The 18,000-nt window shown below is 34.8% G+C and overlaps 1 protein-coding gene across 3 annotated transcripts; it reads left to right on the top strand.

The window, feature by feature from the left end:
* Nucleotides 1–6,166: 6,166 nt before the first annotated feature.
* Nucleotides 6,167–16,316, top strand: LOC119589805. Of its 3 annotated transcripts, none has more exons than XM_037938371.1 (9): nucleotides 6,167–7,311; nucleotides 8,262–8,356; nucleotides 8,488–8,569; nucleotides 8,864–8,931; nucleotides 9,345–9,413; nucleotides 10,744–10,852; nucleotides 11,158–11,291; nucleotides 11,470–11,584; nucleotides 11,979–12,207. In XM_037938371.1, the coding sequence occupies exons 1-9, from the start codon at nucleotides 7,188–7,190 to the stop codon at nucleotides 12,104–12,106; spliced, it is 924 nt and encodes a 307-aa protein (XP_037794299.1). In that variant the 5' UTR covers nucleotides 6,167–7,187; the 3' UTR covers nucleotides 12,107–12,207. The 3 variants fall into 3 exon arrangements, with proteins under 3 accessions (XP_037794299.1, XP_037794301.1, XP_037794300.1); XM_037938373.1 differs by having other exon boundaries at nucleotides 6,169–7,311; nucleotides 11,996–12,200; XM_037938372.1 differs by lacking the exon at nucleotides 11,979–12,207 and adding an exon at nucleotides 15,492–16,316 and having other exon boundaries at nucleotides 6,170–7,311.
* The last annotated feature ends 1,684 nt before the right edge of the window (nucleotides 16,317–18,000 follow it).

Genomic DNA, 18,000 nt, shown 5'->3' with positions numbered 1-18,000 from the left:
TACAAAAAACAAAATACAAAAATTCAAAGATTATTGCGACAAGATAAGGAAAAATATTTAAATGAACATTGCCAGAGAATTGAAAACTGTTCTATCAATAAGACAACTAAAGAACTCTACCAAGGAGTACGAAACATCACACGAAAATTTAAACCTACAATGGACACTATCAAAACTGAAGATGGACTTGTTTTATGTGATGGAAAAGAAGTCAAAGATAGATGGAATGAATATTGTTCCAACTTATACAAAAAGAATAAAAATCTAACAACAACATTAATTAGACTCAATGACAGCGAGGATGAACCACCGCCACTGCTGGACGAAGTTATAAAAACCATAAAAGAAGTAAAGAATAACAAGAGCCCCGGAATAGATGAAATAACAGCAGAACTAATTAAGAATGCTGGCGAAAGTGTTGAATACTTCTTCTACAAACTCTGTACAAAAATATGGAATGAAAGAAAATGGCCAGAAGACTGGGTAAAATCAGTCTTTACTCCCATACCTAAAAAAGGTGACGCACTCCAATGCAACAATAATAGGACAATTGCCTTAATAAGTCACAGCAGCAAAATTTTGTTGAAAATTATTGCTGAAAGAATGAAGTTGAAGTTAAGAGAGGAAATTGCAGACGAAAACAAGCAGGTTTTCGCCCTGGAAAAGGTACCAGAAACCAGATTCTAAATTTAAAATTGATCATAGAGAAAAACAGAGAACATCAAAAAGACCTACACCTGTGTTTCATCGATTATGTGAAAGCTTTTGATACTGTTGATCACGATATCCTCTGGAATAACATGTACGATATGAAGTTTCCAAAACACATCATCCAATTAATAAAAGCCTTGTATGACCAACAACAAGCAGCTGTAAGAACCACTTATGGGTTAACAGAATGGTTCGAAGTCAAACAAGGAGTACGACAGGGTTGCATTCTGTCTCCGCACCTCTTTAATATATATTCTGAAACAATTATGAGAGGTGCTCTAGAGAATTTTGAAGGAACTGTGGATGTTGGAGGATACAAAATATCAAATCTGAGGTACGCCGATGATATAGTTTTGATTGCCAGCAGTATCACTGAACTACAACAACTACTAGATAAAGTTAGAGAAGCAAGCGAAAAGGCTGGCTTATTTCTTAATGCCAAGAAAACTAAGATCATGAAGATTCAAAGATAACCGGCAATGAACAATGATGAACATGTTACAATCAATGGAATGATTGTGGAAAATGTGAAAGAGTTCACTTATCTTGGAGCTGTTTTAACTAATACATATGATGATTCACCGGAGATAAAAAGAAGAATTACCATTGCCAAAAGCGCCACAATTGCTCTCAATAACATCTGGAAAGACCGAAGCATTACCTTACGGACAAAGCTGAGGTTATTGAACTCATTAGTTTTCCCAATTGCATCATATGGTTCTGAGTGTTGGGTGTTGAAGTAGATAGACAAGAAAAAGATCAATAGTTTTGAAATGTGGTGTTACAGACGAGTACTGCGTATTAGCTGGACAGAGAAGAAGACGAATGATGAAGTGCTGAGAAAAATAAATTGTGGGGACCGACTGTTGGACATCTTGAACAAGAGGAAATTAAAGTTTATTGGTCATGTAATGAGAAGTAAAAGTATTGAGAAAAACTTGCTGACAGGGATGGTGATAGGAAACAGAGGAAGAGGCAAACCGAAGACAAGACTGAGCGACAATATCAAAGATATTTGCGGGCTGTCGATGGTATAAGTGGAAAGAAAAGCGTAAGATCGAGTTTAGTGGCGAAGGATGGTGGAGAGGTCCACGGCTGCTCAAACATGAGCATACCGTTATTGATTGATATATATATATATGTATGCATACATCATATACATATATATATATATATATATATATATATATATATATATATATATATATATATATATATATGTATATTTTTTTTTCGGTTTATTGATTTATGTAGCCAGAGGCTGAAAATATACATAGTAATACAGATAAAGAGACAAAAACAGGGGAGGCCAACAGCTAGCCTTGGCTGCCCAGGAGCGCCGAATCTAGGTTTGATTTACCTAGAATTATTTAAATCAGCAAGTCGCTCGCTCACGTACGAGCGTGCTCACATACGCGCACGGGCGATGCTTGCGGGTGATGCGCGCGCGCGCTCGCTGGTTTAAATAATTCTAGGTCGCGCGCGCATGCGAGCACGCTCACATACGCTTGTATGTGAACGAACGCTCGCTGACTAATTCTAGGTAAATCAAACCTAGATACGGCGCTCCTGGTCAGCCAAGGCCAGCTGTTGACCTCAGATATATTTAAAATCAGCGAGCGTGCACGCATCGCCCACGCGCGCATGCGAGCATGCGAGCACTCTCAGTGAGCGCGCTCACATACGCTTGTATGTGAGCGAACGTTCGCTGATTTAAATAATTCTAGGTAAATCAAACCTAGATACGGCGCTCCTGGGCAGCCAAGGCCAGCTGTTGGCCTCACATATATATATATATTTTATATATGTATATATATGTGTGTGTGTGTGTAATGTTACTGAAATATGTATACTAATGTTATCTTATGTACCTATTGTTATATTCTACATAACCTGCATAATATATATTGCCACATGCATATATTCCCACGCACGCACATATATACATATTGCTGTAATACTTCCTTCTTCATCCCGATTGTTACACAGGCAGACTCCCTGCGGAGAGCCAAGGAGTAACACCTCGCTCCTAGGAGCAGCCGAACTCCGTCATTACTCAACAACTAAGGAGTCAAGACATCTTGGCTGTCTACCTTTCACCCTAAGCTTGTCATCTACTATACTCTTGTGAGGCCCATCTCTCGGGCTCCTACAGTGTGTGTCTACATATATGTACATATATGTATATATATATATATATATATATATATATATATATATATATAGATAGATAGATAGATAGATAGATAGATAGATAGATAGATAGATAGATAGATAGATATATGTATACATATATATACATGTGTGTGTGTGTGTGTGTGTGTGTGTGTGTGTGTGTGTGTGTGTGTGTGTGTGTGTGTGTGTGTGTGTGTGTGTGTGTGAGTGTGAATCTATAAATCTAATATAATTCTATTCATCTTCTGTCTACATACCATACCGTCTAAGTGAAACAAAACGAGTGAAATGCGACCTGGTGGTATTCGAGCAACAGATCGCATTTCATTCGTTTTGTTTCAGTTGCCGTTCGGGCAAAGAGGCTCGTTTTCTCTGATTTCACGGGTGTGGTAGACCGCTTCTGTCATGAGAGAAAACCCCAGGGAGGAAGAATGGAATAGCAAATGCTTAAAACTATTAAGCAAAGATTTGTGGATCAGTGACAATCACATAAGAGAATATATTTATTTACAGCATTTTTTTCTGGGCATAATGAGCATTTTCAGTCTTTCGATTTCACCGAACGCCGCCAGGGTTTCCGAGCATTTCCGAGGCCAAGCACAGTTCAAGAGAGGAATTGTTGCCCCGCATATTTTGTGACTGTGTAAAGGCATTGTATGAATTAGTTTAAATTTTAAGAACCAAGTCAAATGGGTTTACAGCCTGACCAGGTGTGAGCAACTGTCCAGTGTCCTTTATATAGGGAATGGGACACATTGTCGTAAAGCCAGTGTTCATATTAGGTTTGCAACGCCGAGAGCAGAAGCAAGTGTTAAACTTTTCCATATTTGTCTAATGCCTTTTGTTATGAAAGGGAACCATGTAGCAAGTTACTTAATTTGCTTGGCCTTGGTGTCAGCTACAGCAAGAACCCTGTAAGTGGCTTAGTTTAGAAACTTAACTACTCATAGGTCTTCATTGGGATGTTATTCCAGAATATGTTCTCTCCAGTCTGGGGAAAATGTCTTCTTTTCATCGCCCTTTTTTACGTCTTGGATTTAGTGCCAAATTTTCATTACTCTTCCATTCATATGTAATGAAATATCTTACTCTCCCCCCAGTCCCCAGTCCCCAGTCCCCCATCTCCTAGCCCCCACCCCCAGTGGGGGTGGGGGCTAGGAGATAGGGGACTGAGGCCCAGCGCAGGGGATCACTCCTCCCTTGGACCTCAGCCCTTGCCTCATTTAATTTTGCAGGGTCTTCTGCTTTCCTTTCCTTCTCTTCATCCCTTCTTATGTCCATGTATCCTAATTGTAAACTCATTTTTACCATTTTTGCCACAATACCTTGTCGTAAGGCTTTGCCCCCAACCCACCCTTAACTATATTTTGAATATATACATTGTTAATGACCGTAGATATTGACGTAGCAGAAAATTTTTAGTAAATGAATATCTCCCTCCGTCATATAAAGAGAAGAGCTTGAGTTGTTCTAGTCTTTCCCAACATCTAAGAGCTGCCATGTTTAAATTTTGGACAAAAACTCTGAACCAGTCCTTGCAATATTATGTGAGACTTGGATTCCATCCTTGGCACTGATATTCCAGTCATGGAATCAGTAGTTTTTTCCATAGTGGCAATAGTGTTCTGGATCTCTTGTCTGAAAAGTTCTCTTCAGTCATCCACTCAAAACTTTTCTTTATTGACTGCCTGCACAATATGGTGCCTGAAGCTCATATCATTACTCAAGAACAGGTCTAGGTCTTTCAAAATTACCTCTTCTTAATGGACTATATCTTATGATTTCAAATTTATCAGCATTGAAAGTCATGTAGTTTTTACTTACCCATTTATAATTGGCATGTTGGTCACCTTTTAGTTTGTCTTTGTCCTTTATGAAATTTAATATTGTACTTATCCTAGTATCATCAACACAAGATGTTCCTCTGGAGTGTTATATATATGCACCAATCATAATTAGGAAGAAAATTATAATTTCTTCCTTCAATGGAAATGGGCTAATTCCCATGTTTAAGGATTTCCTCTATAAATTTACCATTTATAAATTTATAAAAGATTGTAAGAATTTCATCAGGTCCAGCTCCTTTTATTGTCTATTTCATTGGAAGTTATGTAGCAAAGACTATTTCATTACTGTCAGCTCTGAAATATTGATCAGCGTTTGTAGTTATGGCCTCAGATTTAGGCACACTAAAAATTCATATTGCACTTTGAGGAGTTTATTCTATTCTTTTTAGTCAGTGACTAAGGTTATCTCATTTATTTATTTATAGATTCAGCTTCAAGCATATTTTCTTCATTTTTGAAAGATTGTCTGTCTATTAATATTGCATAGTTTCTTAGGCTTAAGGTTGTGGATAAACCGAAGTGAGTAGACTCCCACCAAAAAAATGTAACAAGATAAGGAGAAAAAATGCATATGCCTTGATAAAATATCAAAATAAGCATTTGCTTCCACATAAAACAAGAACAAATTAATAATAGACAAATAAAAGTAGACTCACAAGTAAAATGAAGTAGGAGTGAAATTTTGCAAATCTTGCATCATTATGTACTCGGCTATATTGGATTAATTATAGTACAGATTTTGAGTTGAAGAACACTTGCCGTCGTGTGTAAATTAAGGGGGCACTTGAAAACTCTCTAAACCTAGAAGGTTCACATGAAGAAACAAAATCTTGGGCAAAGTAAAAAATTTTTACTTTTTCTGTACCTGTGAGTGGAATTTGATGGTCACATAATTTGCCCACTTAAATTTGACCATATGATACATATGTCAAGGCTTAATGAATATGAGTTCATATTATTCTATATATTAGGAATATCTAAGACTTAAGAATAAAAAAGCCAAAGGTCATGATATCACTGTGTGTGTGTGTGTGTGTGTGTGTGTGTGTGTGTGTGTGTGTGTGTTTGAAAAATAGACTCCTGTTTCTTCACATTGTTCCTCCTCTCTCTCTCTCTGTCTCCTCTTTTTCTTCTGCTTCTTTCTTTTTTTAGGGGGAGGCTATTTTCATATTCATATTCATATTAAACAAAAAAATAATTTCACCTAGATTTCTCATTGTCTATTTAAAGAATTGAACAAGGTATTTATACTGTACTAAGTCCATGCATGTAGAGCTATTTGTATAGGATTAGGCATTTGAAAGAAAATGGGCAGAGGGGTGAAAATTTTAGTCATGGATAAAGTATTTGGAATAAAATTGATGTGTATGGTTTTCCTAGCTCCTAGCAAAAATGGCAAGGTAAGAACCCCCAATAGATTTTATTCTATTTTTAAAGGTCCCCCCCCCCCCTGCTCTGATGGCAGTTGAGGACAAAAAAAAAATGACTGAGACTCAGACTTCCCAAGATTCTTGGCACTCGTTACCATGAAACGTTATTTTAATCAACCTGATGTCACCGGGGATGGCATACCCATTACAAGTTTCATTTATAAGATATATTTACACATAGATGGCTCCACAAGTACTAAGTCACCAATAAGCCAGTTACTGGTACTACATCTAACACCAGGTTACCCGTTTCCTAGATTTTCAGAAACACTTTCTTTTATCCTATATTGCTGTTAGTATTGTCAATAACATAATAATAATAATAGTGTCTATAAAAATGATGGAGTATAAACATGGATAGCTTTTATAAAAAAGAAAATGGAAATGTTTATATGTTATTACAGTATTGCACCTAGCTCTGATACATAAATAGATGTTACAATAAGTAGCTTGTTTCATGATGTAAGATCCTGCCTAGTGTACCTCATTATCAGATGCAAGAATGCAGCTTCAAGGCACAAGATTTGCTGGCACGTAACAAAATCTGGAATGTCGGAGAGTTTAAGATGCATAATTTGGTCCTTTTGCACAGCTATTGGCATCTCCTGATACTTCTGTCAAGACAGTTAATGGCTCTTACAGCCAAGTCTGTCAGGAATTACACCACCAATACATGTAAAGTTCTGGGCAACTTTGGTGTCCTCTCGTCAAACATGCTTTGACTGGGCCATTAAATTCATTTTGTGGCTTGTAAGCTGCAATTAGTGACTCTCCATTTAGTAAATATTTTGTAAATTATAATCAAAATTCTAGTCATAGAGAGCGGGAGAGAAGAAAACTAAATTTTACCAAGCCCTTTTCTGTGAAGGAAGTGTCTTACTGTAATTACAGCCTAAATGGCAGTTCTCATATTGCACACAGTCCACCAAAGTGGCTTTCTTGTAAAGACTAGTAAATATCCCTGAACTAGGCAACTTGCCTAACCACCAAAACCTTGGATGTTGCCTAACCACCAAAACCTTGGATGTTAGGCTTGATCCAGGAGACCTTACAAGCCAGGTGTACTGCCTCACTCCTAAATGCATTAAGAGCTGCCATTAGAGTCGCCAGTGAATCAGATGGAATGGTGCCTCGCCATCTAAGTCAAGGTCTGTGACTTTATTACCCAGTGTTGCCCACATTGACTTTAGATGACATCTCTTCTCAGTATCAGTCCATGCATGTTGAAAATTGTTACTACAAGGACACATCCTTGCCTCATTCCTGAATTCACAAAAAGGAATCTAGACATGCCCCCTCTATGCTTCACAGTGTATAGATTAATTTCTTATCCTATAATTTTTGTCCAGATTCCTCTCAATATTGGAATCACAGAGTGATTTGTGATGCACTGAATCAAATGTCTTGCTGTAGGCTGCAAGCAGCCCACAACTCATAATGGCAGTGAGTCAAAGCACAATGAAAGGGTGTATTGTGAAATAACCAAGGGGAATCATGATAGCTTGGGAGTTTGTTTCCTCAGGATTAGCTTGAGGGGAATGAAAGCAAATGCCTTGCTTGGTATGATGAGCATTATTGCCTTGGAACACCTTGATGATTGCAGCAATCCCCTTTCCCTTTTCAAAGAGGAAAAAACACACACTTTAACAAGTTTAATGGTAAATCCACCTTGTCTTTAAAAATGAAATTTATGATATGATAAAACAAGTATTAGACTACCAATACCACCCATACTGGATTTTTTTCATGCAATTCTAGAAAAGGAATATTGTGCAAGTGCCATCAGAAGTATGACAAACAACACTTGTTACCATGCTTAATGGTTAGGAAGACCACAATTCCCAGATTGAACATTATGATGTTAGTATATAAGATATCCACTGTTACCTTTTGGTTACTATAATAAAGATGTAACTAATACTGTAAAGTACAAGGTCTTACTAAGAGTAAGAATGGTGATGAGAGGTGGAAAAAAAGTGTTTATCTTTTTGCATTAAGATTAACAGCTTTGGAATGTTATATAATGTAGCCAAGATTCAATTTCTGTGGTCTATAGTACCTAGGATCTAAGATAATTGTTTATATACATTTTTTTCAGGCAGCTGGTATATGATTGATCATCCTATACTAAGTAACAAGTGGAGATACAGAACTGTGAACAGAATGGCATCTATCAGTTTCCCTCACAATCTTGTAAGTCTTCAAGATAATCCTCACTTCTTTAATAGTAAAATGTTGATATTGATTTTAATTAAAGATTAGGTTGATATTAGTCTGCAAAAGGATTAAGTATAGAATAAATTCTCAGTTACTTCCACTGACAGACTTCAGCCAAGGAGGCACTGAAGAAATTTTCCAGGATGGCCTACTCGGTAGAACATTTAGAAAAGTTCCAGAGAGCTATCAGTAAGTGAAGACTTTGTCTTCATCTTAAGGAATTGCCATTAAAAAGTCAAGATTAAAAAATTATTAGGAATGGTCCTTGGAGCCATGCTAAATAGTTACCTGATCATCATTGTCATCGTCATCATCATCATCATCATCATCATCATCATCATCATCATCATCATCATCATCATCATCTTTATTATTAATGTTATTAATTTATTGTTATTAATGATGTTATTGTTATTATTTTTTTATTATTATTATTATTATATCATTATTATTTTCCTTATGTCTACAATTCTTTTATTTCAGGTATTGTCTATGGGGCAGAATATATTGTTGAGACAGATTGTCTTGGTCGAATTATATTTTGTTGCAAAGTAAGTACAGACTTTCTTAACAGAGATTAATTTTTATTCATACTCAGATTTCATTCCAATAATTTTAGTATTGAGTTTAGGTAGCAGCCAATAAGCTGACATCAACGTTTTCCTGAGGATATAAAGTACAAAATGCAGATCCTTTTAGCAATGCTAAAACATAAATTTTAAGAGCTTGTTTTCTTAGGGCTATCATTGAAAAGGATAAGTTTTACAAATTGATATGATAATGATTTAGTAGAGTTACCCTCTTATATTTACTATTAACTGATACATAGCTATTTCTGCACCCCCCCCCCCTCAAAAAAAAAAAAAAGAGAGAGAGAGAGAGAGAGAGTAGGTTTTTGTGATAATTTTACTAGAATAGAACCACCATTAAAAATCTATATACATTTTTTTTTCTCCTTTTCTAGATATGTCATAAATCAATGAACAATGAAGCTGCCTTGGCTGAGCACAGTCGATCAGATTTTCATCACAAGGTGAGTTGAATACATTCAGTGACAGATATGTTGTTATAATTCAGCTTTACTTCCTTTTTCTCTCTCTCTCTCTTTCTTTTTCTCTTTCTTTCTTTTTTTTCTCTCTCTCTTTCTTTTTTTTTCTCTCTCTCTTTCTCTGTCTCTCTCTCTTTCTCTCTCTCTCCTCTTTCTCTCTCTTTCTCTCTCTCTCTCTCTCTCTCTCTCTTCTCTCTCTCTCTCCTCTCTCTCTCTCTCTCTTCTCTCTCTCTTTCTTTGTTCTCTCTTTTTTCTTTCTCTCTCTTTCTCTTCTTCTCTCTCTCTTCTCTTTCTCTCTCTTTCTATCTTCTCTCTTTTTACTTTTTCTCTTTTTTCTCTTTTCTTTTTATTTTATTTTTTTTTTTTTTTTTTTTCTTTTTTTATAATTTCTTTTTTTTTATTTTTTATTATATTTTATTTTTTTTTTTTTTTTTTTATATTTTTTTTTTTTTTTATTTTTTATTTTTTTTTATTATATATTATATTTTTATATATATATTATATATATATATAATATTTTTATATTATATATATTTTATATATATATTATAATATATTTATAATATTATATATTATTATATATATATTATATATATTTATATTATATATATATATACTATTATATTATATATACATCATATATATATATATATATATATTAATATATATATATATATATATATATTATATATATGATTGTATATTATATATAGTATTTTTATTATATATATGTATATGTATATGTATATTATATTATATATATTATATAATTATTATATATAATATATTATATATATATATATATATATATATATATATATATATATATATATATATATATATATATATATATATATATATATCACTTATAGGAACCTGTCAGTAGCAAAGTGTGGTATAGGAGTATATATATATGTTGCTCTATATTATAAATTTTTATCATTTAGGACTATTTCTTGAAAAACATTTTATTGCTGGTTATGGTGTACAGAAACTTTGACAGCTTATTTTTTATATCTTCATGTGGTTTAAGTTTATTCTTTTTTGTTTGTTTGTTTGTTTGATTGTGAGATAATTATTAGATAAATTAGGTAAATTTTATTTTAGTCCCCCATTCACTTGATGATGATGAAAGTAAAGATGATCATGATAACATATGGAAAAATGAAGTCATTTGTATATAAACAAAATTACAAAAATGAAACCAAAGTGAACAGTGTATGTACCCTCTGCTGATGGTTAACAGAGTTAGCCTAGACATGTTTGGATAAATCTTATTCATCTTGTTAATGGTTTTATTATTACCGATTTTCAGAATCTTGACAAGAAAATGCAAGACAAGGGATTCAAAGTCAAAGCTTGCTTTAATTTTCCTTCAACCTCTCTGCACTTCAAACTTGCTAACAGTATACTGAAACCTTTGGGTAAGTTTTTTTTTGTTTTGTATTAATTTCCTACAGATATAACCTGTCGTGAGATTTGAAAACAAAATACAGGGAGAAAAAGAGTATGTTAAGAAAATGTAGAATTCTGTGGTTTTATTTTTATAATTTTTGACTATAGATATCTGCATGTATACTTTTTACATTTTATGTGATTTTTTCTCTTATATACAAGTACAGATTCACGCTAGAAACTGTACAGACCATCTGTTCTGTTATTTGTTATCAGTCGTTTGAGAAAATATTGATAAATGGATATAAAAATATCTATTTAACAAATTTTCAAGGCCTGCAGATGATAGAGGAGTATACTCAGGGTTGTGGACCGTCTTACTACAAGTGCATTTTGTGTGCTGCACATGGGAAAATTGATCCAATGTACCATCATGTGATAGGAAAAAATCATACAGAGAAATATATTGTGAGTATAGATTATATATATGGTTTCTGCATCTCTCTCAAATAATTGTATTATTGGTTTATATGCACTTTGTTTGTTTTGAAGACAGTCTGCAAGAAAAAATGAATATGATTCCAGGAATGAAATATTTCTTCATCCACTTTTTCCACTTGAAATACTGATGGGGATTGTGTTTTAGCGTTGGAGATGTTTCCTGAAGGATTCCAGTCTGACCTCTGCAGAAAGGGAGGAGATCCGACAAAAATTTATTATTGAGGAGGGAGTAGACTACACACAGATTAAGGTTATCAAAGGTAATTTACAAATTTATAACTCGATTTTCATTTGTTTCCAAAATAAGAGGGAAATATTGATAAAATCCTGTCTATAATATTGACTTTGGAGTGTGTTAACCCCCATGACCGATAGCCATCATGAAAGACCAACTCATCATAACGGATACAGCTAGGTGCCACAACTCACCATAACGAGTCAAGCAGGAAATTCTGCTATACGTAGCAGACTCCCCAGCCAAAAGGCTAGACGGTTGCCAGAAGTCACCAGATTGATTAACACCTAGAGATTTCTAGTACTGTCATTGTAGGGTTAATGAATATAACAAACCCTTCCCCAGAAATATTCACATAAACACACCTTTACATGCCATGTGTATAATGTACTTCATCAGGGATTGAAAAAAATTTTCAGAGCCACTCATCTTGCAGGACGAGCAGTTGCTAAATTCTACTCCTCCTGCATGTTGTGCTACTCGTCCTGAATGTTATGCTACTGGTGTTGTATCTCATATATGTTTACAAGATAAAGCTGCAGCCTAAATTGCCTGGTACTTACATTAATACTGTACTATAGTTTTCTGACTAGAAAAAGATGTTTGGTTTTGCATTTTACATAATAAAAGTGACAATAAAACAATATTTGTCTTTATTTGTTATTTGTGAAAGACACTTAAAAGGAATTGGCCATCCGTCTGCATGGTCTAGACTAGTCCTCTTCCTCTGATGATAACTCAACAACACCTTATTCTTTCTTGGGCCGGAAAGTTTATACCCCCCAAGGTGTCTTGTGTCCTTGGTCATGTCCATCCACTTCTGAATGGCTGGTCTTGGCTGGAAGTCTTGGAGAGCTGGTCCATCACCACAGATTCTGACTTGTGATGATAATGAGTTGTACTGCAGGCGGGTTCTCTTGTCAGTGTTGATCAGGTTCATTTTGCTAAAGCCTCGTTCACATTCAGCTGTGCTTGGTGATAATGTAAGCATTAGCTGCACAATAGTTTTAATGTTGCCAAGATGCTCGGTTTCCTGGCTATTCAGCAATTTCTTGATACCCTTTCTTGACATCTTTAAAGCTCTTGTTAGGTCTGGTCATATACCACTTTAAATCGATCCACTCTTCTTCTGCTGCTTCCTTTTCTCCATCTGTTATAACCCTGCTTGGAAAACGGGCTCCCTTCAAATACTTAAACATTGCACCCTTCTCCATTTTGACAGTTGCAGATGACAACTGGTTACGTTCAATTAAAACCCTGAGTGTTAAGTGTTTTAATTATTATTATTTTAATATTACAATTTATTTATCGATCTGTTTAAAAAGCATTTTAAAAACTCGACAAAACAGCTGGTAGAAAAGAAAATCTACAAAGTATCGCATTGAGCACCTCAACTTGCATGTTTAACTTGACGCAGGTAAGTGGGCATGAATTGAATGCAACCGTCAGCATTTTATATAGTGCGCGTTTTATACATACCCCTAAAATACCTGCTTTGTTTCCGGTTTTCATTCGCTAAATGTCAACATGAATTTTGGTTGTTCCTGCAGTCTTTCTGCTTCGACGATTTTTCACTTGTCCGACCAAGCAGTGTTTTTCTACTCGTCCAGCCCAAATTCTACTCGTAAATACATGCGGACGAGTGAAATTTTCGATCCCTGCTTCATTTATTGATATTTGATCACTTTCTACATATATGACAGTATATTACTCGTTAAAGTAAACAGTTTAAATAGAAATGTTAATTTTTATCTGATCCTCATGGACCCCTTAAAACCCATCCACAGATCCTGAGCAGTCTATGGACCCCAGGTTAAAAAACCCTGTTTTAGATAGTATAATACATATGGATTTCTTTTTTTTATAAACTGAACATTGTTCAGTAAATTGTTAAAGGAAATGTATCATAAAATTTAAGGGGATGAAAACTAATGGTTTAAGTTGTTGGATTGAGTCAGTATCAGCTAGAAGTAAGACCTACTACCAGCTTACTATACCTGAGAAGAATAAAGCAATAAGAGCATAAACATCATGAAATTAGTTGTAGTCCCTTGAAATGCTTTACTGGAGTTGTTGTTGTAGATTGATTCTGAACAATCATGAACAGGCTAGTATATTTTGCCATAAGAAAGGTTAACTATTCCTTTCCCCATGACTTTCACTCAAATTGGAGGAAATAGCTGTACCTGTGCAAATTAGATAATTCCATGAAATACCAATAGAACATTTTAAGAAATTTCAGAGCAGAATGTTAAGCCAGACAAGAGGTACCATACTTGAAGATTAAAAACTCCAAAGTATTCCAACCCATTGATAACAAATGGCATATATGTTTGCCTCAATTCTGAATATCTCCCATATATGCCAGGATAATGGAGGCTGCTCTCTCATCTACACCTTACATAGGAATATTTCACACAACACCCACTACAGGCTCTTCAGACAATCTTCATTGATGCTTTTATTGGTAATGAATAATAAGCTTGTCTAGAACCAAAGCAAATAGGGAAAAAACATTTCCCACACACTTATAATTTTTGTCTCATGCAGACACCCTTGAAATAAAGTATGGCATAGTGGTCAGTGTGCTCTGATGATCTCCCTATTCATTGGGGTAATAATAAGAATTTTAAAAAATGTCAACTGATAAGCACAATCTGCATATGGTGGTTCCTGCTGCAAAAGCTAGTTTTTTATTCTCAGCTAATGCATCACATCCCTCCTCCTGTCTAATTGATGAGGATATTTCAAGGTTTTCTTGCCAAATAGATCTCCCAGACTTTTTAGCAAACAACTTGTAGTATAAACATAGTTGTAGTTTGCCAGTGCTTGAACAGTAGTCTTTGAATTAGTGTACAAAAAATGAAGTCAGTAATATAAAACATTAGATCCAATTCTATAAACACTGTGGAGATATACAGTACATAAACAATTCCCAATATATAGCCAAAACACTGGAATACAAACCTTTAATGGTCTTCTTATATTTATATTCGTAAATGTTATTGTTTGCATGAGTATGTACATTGCTTTTGTTAACCAATTGGATTCAGGTACCTTGCTGCCCACACTTCCCTAAAATCCAGGCAACAGGCTTACTTGAGTGCCAACTCTCCCACGTGTGTGGCTTGTATCCCTGGCTTGTAGGTAGTGTTAAGACTCCTTGCCTCACCTTTGCAATACTATTATCTCTTTTTCTTCTTAAAGAATATTTACTTTTATACCATTTTCCATATAGCCTATATAGTCTACAACTCTGTGTAATAACAATAAGTAACATTGTGTTATTTGTGTGATTTATTTGTGTTCTTATTCAATTTTATGTAATACACCATGTACTGCCAGTCACAGCTGAATGAATAGGATCTTGAACTTGAAAATAGTGCCGTCCCTGGAGTTGGCAGTCAATGGATGGTACATTCCACACTTATTTACTGGTAGAAAAAATGCAAGAACCCATTCCTAAATGGCCACTGAGTCTAATCTTTCTCCAAGAGCTTTGTGCAGTGGCAAGTCATTCCTGTCACCCCAGCCTTCACCCAATTTTTTTTATGATGAGATGGTCACATCAGCCGTATCTAATGGGTTAATATCTCCAAGTATAATAACAGATACAGGAACATTCATAAATCCTTTCCCATATTGTCTATTGTCTAATGGTTATGATTACCATGACTTCATCAAAATTATCTTTTGGTTTATGAATGATTGTATTTGATTTTCAAATATGAAATTTGCAAACCATCATCCCAAAGAAAGTCTATAATCATATTGAGGAATTGATAGTGTAATATATTTCAATAAAGAAGTCAAAGGGAAGTATATATTTTATGGAATTGGTTTAAGAAATTTTTATGCAATCAAAAGTGCTGAAAGCATTCTTGTAGTGATTAGAGAAGAGAAGTTAAACTAAACTTTGGAGTGTTTTTCAGGTAAAACATATTTTCCCCATAAATGGAAGGCACAAGGCAGGCCAGCACAAAGACCCAAAGCTGAATATTTCCCAGAGTAAGACCCTCTTCTGACAATTTTTGTTATTTTTCATTGTTTTTATTTGTATTGTTCAACTAGAGCTAAGGCTAGCACATGGCTTTTTTTCATCATTCTCTTTCTTTTATGTGTCATTTGTAAACCATTGAGAACAAGTGATAGATCCTCTATTGCATGACTGCAGAGAATTGTAAGACAAAGAGCAGTGAATCTGCCAAGTATGAATTTTTGTCCTTGATTTAGAAAACATGTTATAAATCACTGATTAGCAGATAGCTAATAGTTTTGGAGTAGGGGATACTGTAGGTGCTAGAGAAGCATGATCTGAATGGTGCCACAATATAACTAACCTGATGTATTAACCCATATGAGCCAGGATCTGAATCATTCGCGGGCCTGCCCAGTCTGGGCACATCCTTCAGTGCCAGGATGCCACCCCGGCGCGAGTGAGCATACCTCATTCAGCACGGCGATTGGCATGTCTGTCTGACCATTTTATCATGTTATTTTAAAGCCTATTGGAAAGGCTAACTTGGAGCTGTGTAGATACAAAGTGACTTTCCTTATCTGTGTTTTTCATGTTCATTTTCTAATTTTGATACTCTTGAAAATCATGTTTCTTTGAAAGAAGTGGACATCAATTAAGGATTTATGGCTTGCCAAAAATGACGCTCTCAGACTGTGAAATGGGGATATGGAACCATAGTTTTCTTCCTCTCCTTCTCTTCTCCTTCTTCTTCTTCTCCTCCTCCTCCTCCTCCTTCCTCCTCCTCTTCTTCCTCCTCCTCTCCTCCTCCTCCTCCTCCTCCTCCTCCTCCTTCTTCTTCTTCTTCTTCTTCTTCTTCTTCTTCTTCTTCTTCTTCTTCAGACATACTCTCCATTTGATCAAATTGCCTTATACCTTTAACTCCATAACCTTTTACAAATCCCCACCATATTGCATTTGCTCCCTGTCTACACACTTTTCACTACCAATATATCCTACAGTGTTCTACAACCTTTGACATGTATCACATACAGATTGTTAACTAATTTCCACCCTTTTTGCCACAATACTTTACCATTGTGCTATATAACTTTTGATGTCTAGCACATTTATTTCTTCTAACCATTAACCATTGGGTACTACAGATCCAAATTGAGAAATTGCAACATTTTATTCATATTTTATTTTTAAGACTGCTATAACTTTAGATATTGCAATAAAAAGTTTATTTTAACCCTTTCCCGACGGGTAGTATTTGTAGTGGCCCGGGCCTCGCTGCTGGGGACTTATATCGTCGCCCTAGCATGCGCGACCACTCTTGCCAAATACCAGCATCCCATGCCGTTTCTTCGTAATACTACGAGCATATGTTGTATTTTCAGTTTTCATTATTTTCTAAAGTCTCTACTTGCCATATTTCCTGATAAATCGAGACTGAAGGATATTATTGTTGTTATATAGACTCCATAGTTGATCATTATTCAGTCTATAATCTGAATAAAATAAGCAGTGTGCGGCATCATGGAGTTGAAATCGTCTTTTCTTTTCTTTTTTTTTTTGTATAGTAAAAATGAGAAAGTGTTAAAAAAAACTTGATCACACTTTCAGTGGCAGAAAAATAATGGCATGTCCATACATCCACCATGGCATGTACGTACATACCCCCAGCAGATAGTCCCGCCATGCCATGGCATGTGCGTACCTGTTGGCAAAGGGTTAAAGCTTCCTAGGAATTTTGGCCAAAACTGCCATTTTGGCCATATTTCCTTTGGACAGTTCCACGTAAGTATACATATAATCCTTTTCAGATTTCAGACTCATCATCATTGGTTAAGCATTATACTCCACTTTTTAATTCTTTCAGTTACTTTCATTGTAATATTTTTGTAATATTCACATAACTTGATAAGCAATTTATGTTTTCAAGGGAAAATACTTAGGTTTAAAATGAAGATTCATAAGGTGTTCTGCATGGCCTTTAAAAAAAAAAAAAAAGCAAGTGCTTCTCACTGATACTTCTGCTTTAATCATTTATATCAGAGATTAAGTCATTCATGTAGCAATGCCATTGCTATTTTATACAAATTAAACAGTAATTGTGTGAATTCTTGCATATATTTTTCCATTCTGATGATTTAGCTCACCACATTTGTATTCATCTGTGGATGGAGGTTCAAAAAGTATGTTACACGTGTAGCGGTCTAGTTTTCAAACTAAGATGATTCTGAGTAAGAATTTTAAATGTGTGAATTTGTAAATTTGATTAGTTTACATGGATATAGTCTGATAAATATATAAAGTATATATTTCTATATTATGTTATATGAATATTAATTACCCAGTATTTATAATATACATATATATATATATATATACATAAAGATATACATATACACATATATATATACATATATATATATACATATATATAATATATAACATATATATATATATATATATACATA

This window comes from Penaeus monodon, chromosome 26 (assembly GCF_015228065.2).
Source record: "Penaeus monodon isolate SGIC_2016 chromosome 26, NSTDA_Pmon_1, whole genome shotgun sequence".
In the NCBI taxonomy this organism is placed as follows: Eukaryota; Metazoa; Arthropoda; class Malacostraca; order Decapoda; family Penaeidae; genus Penaeus; species Penaeus monodon.
This window is presented reverse-complemented; position numbering and strand designations above follow the sequence as displayed.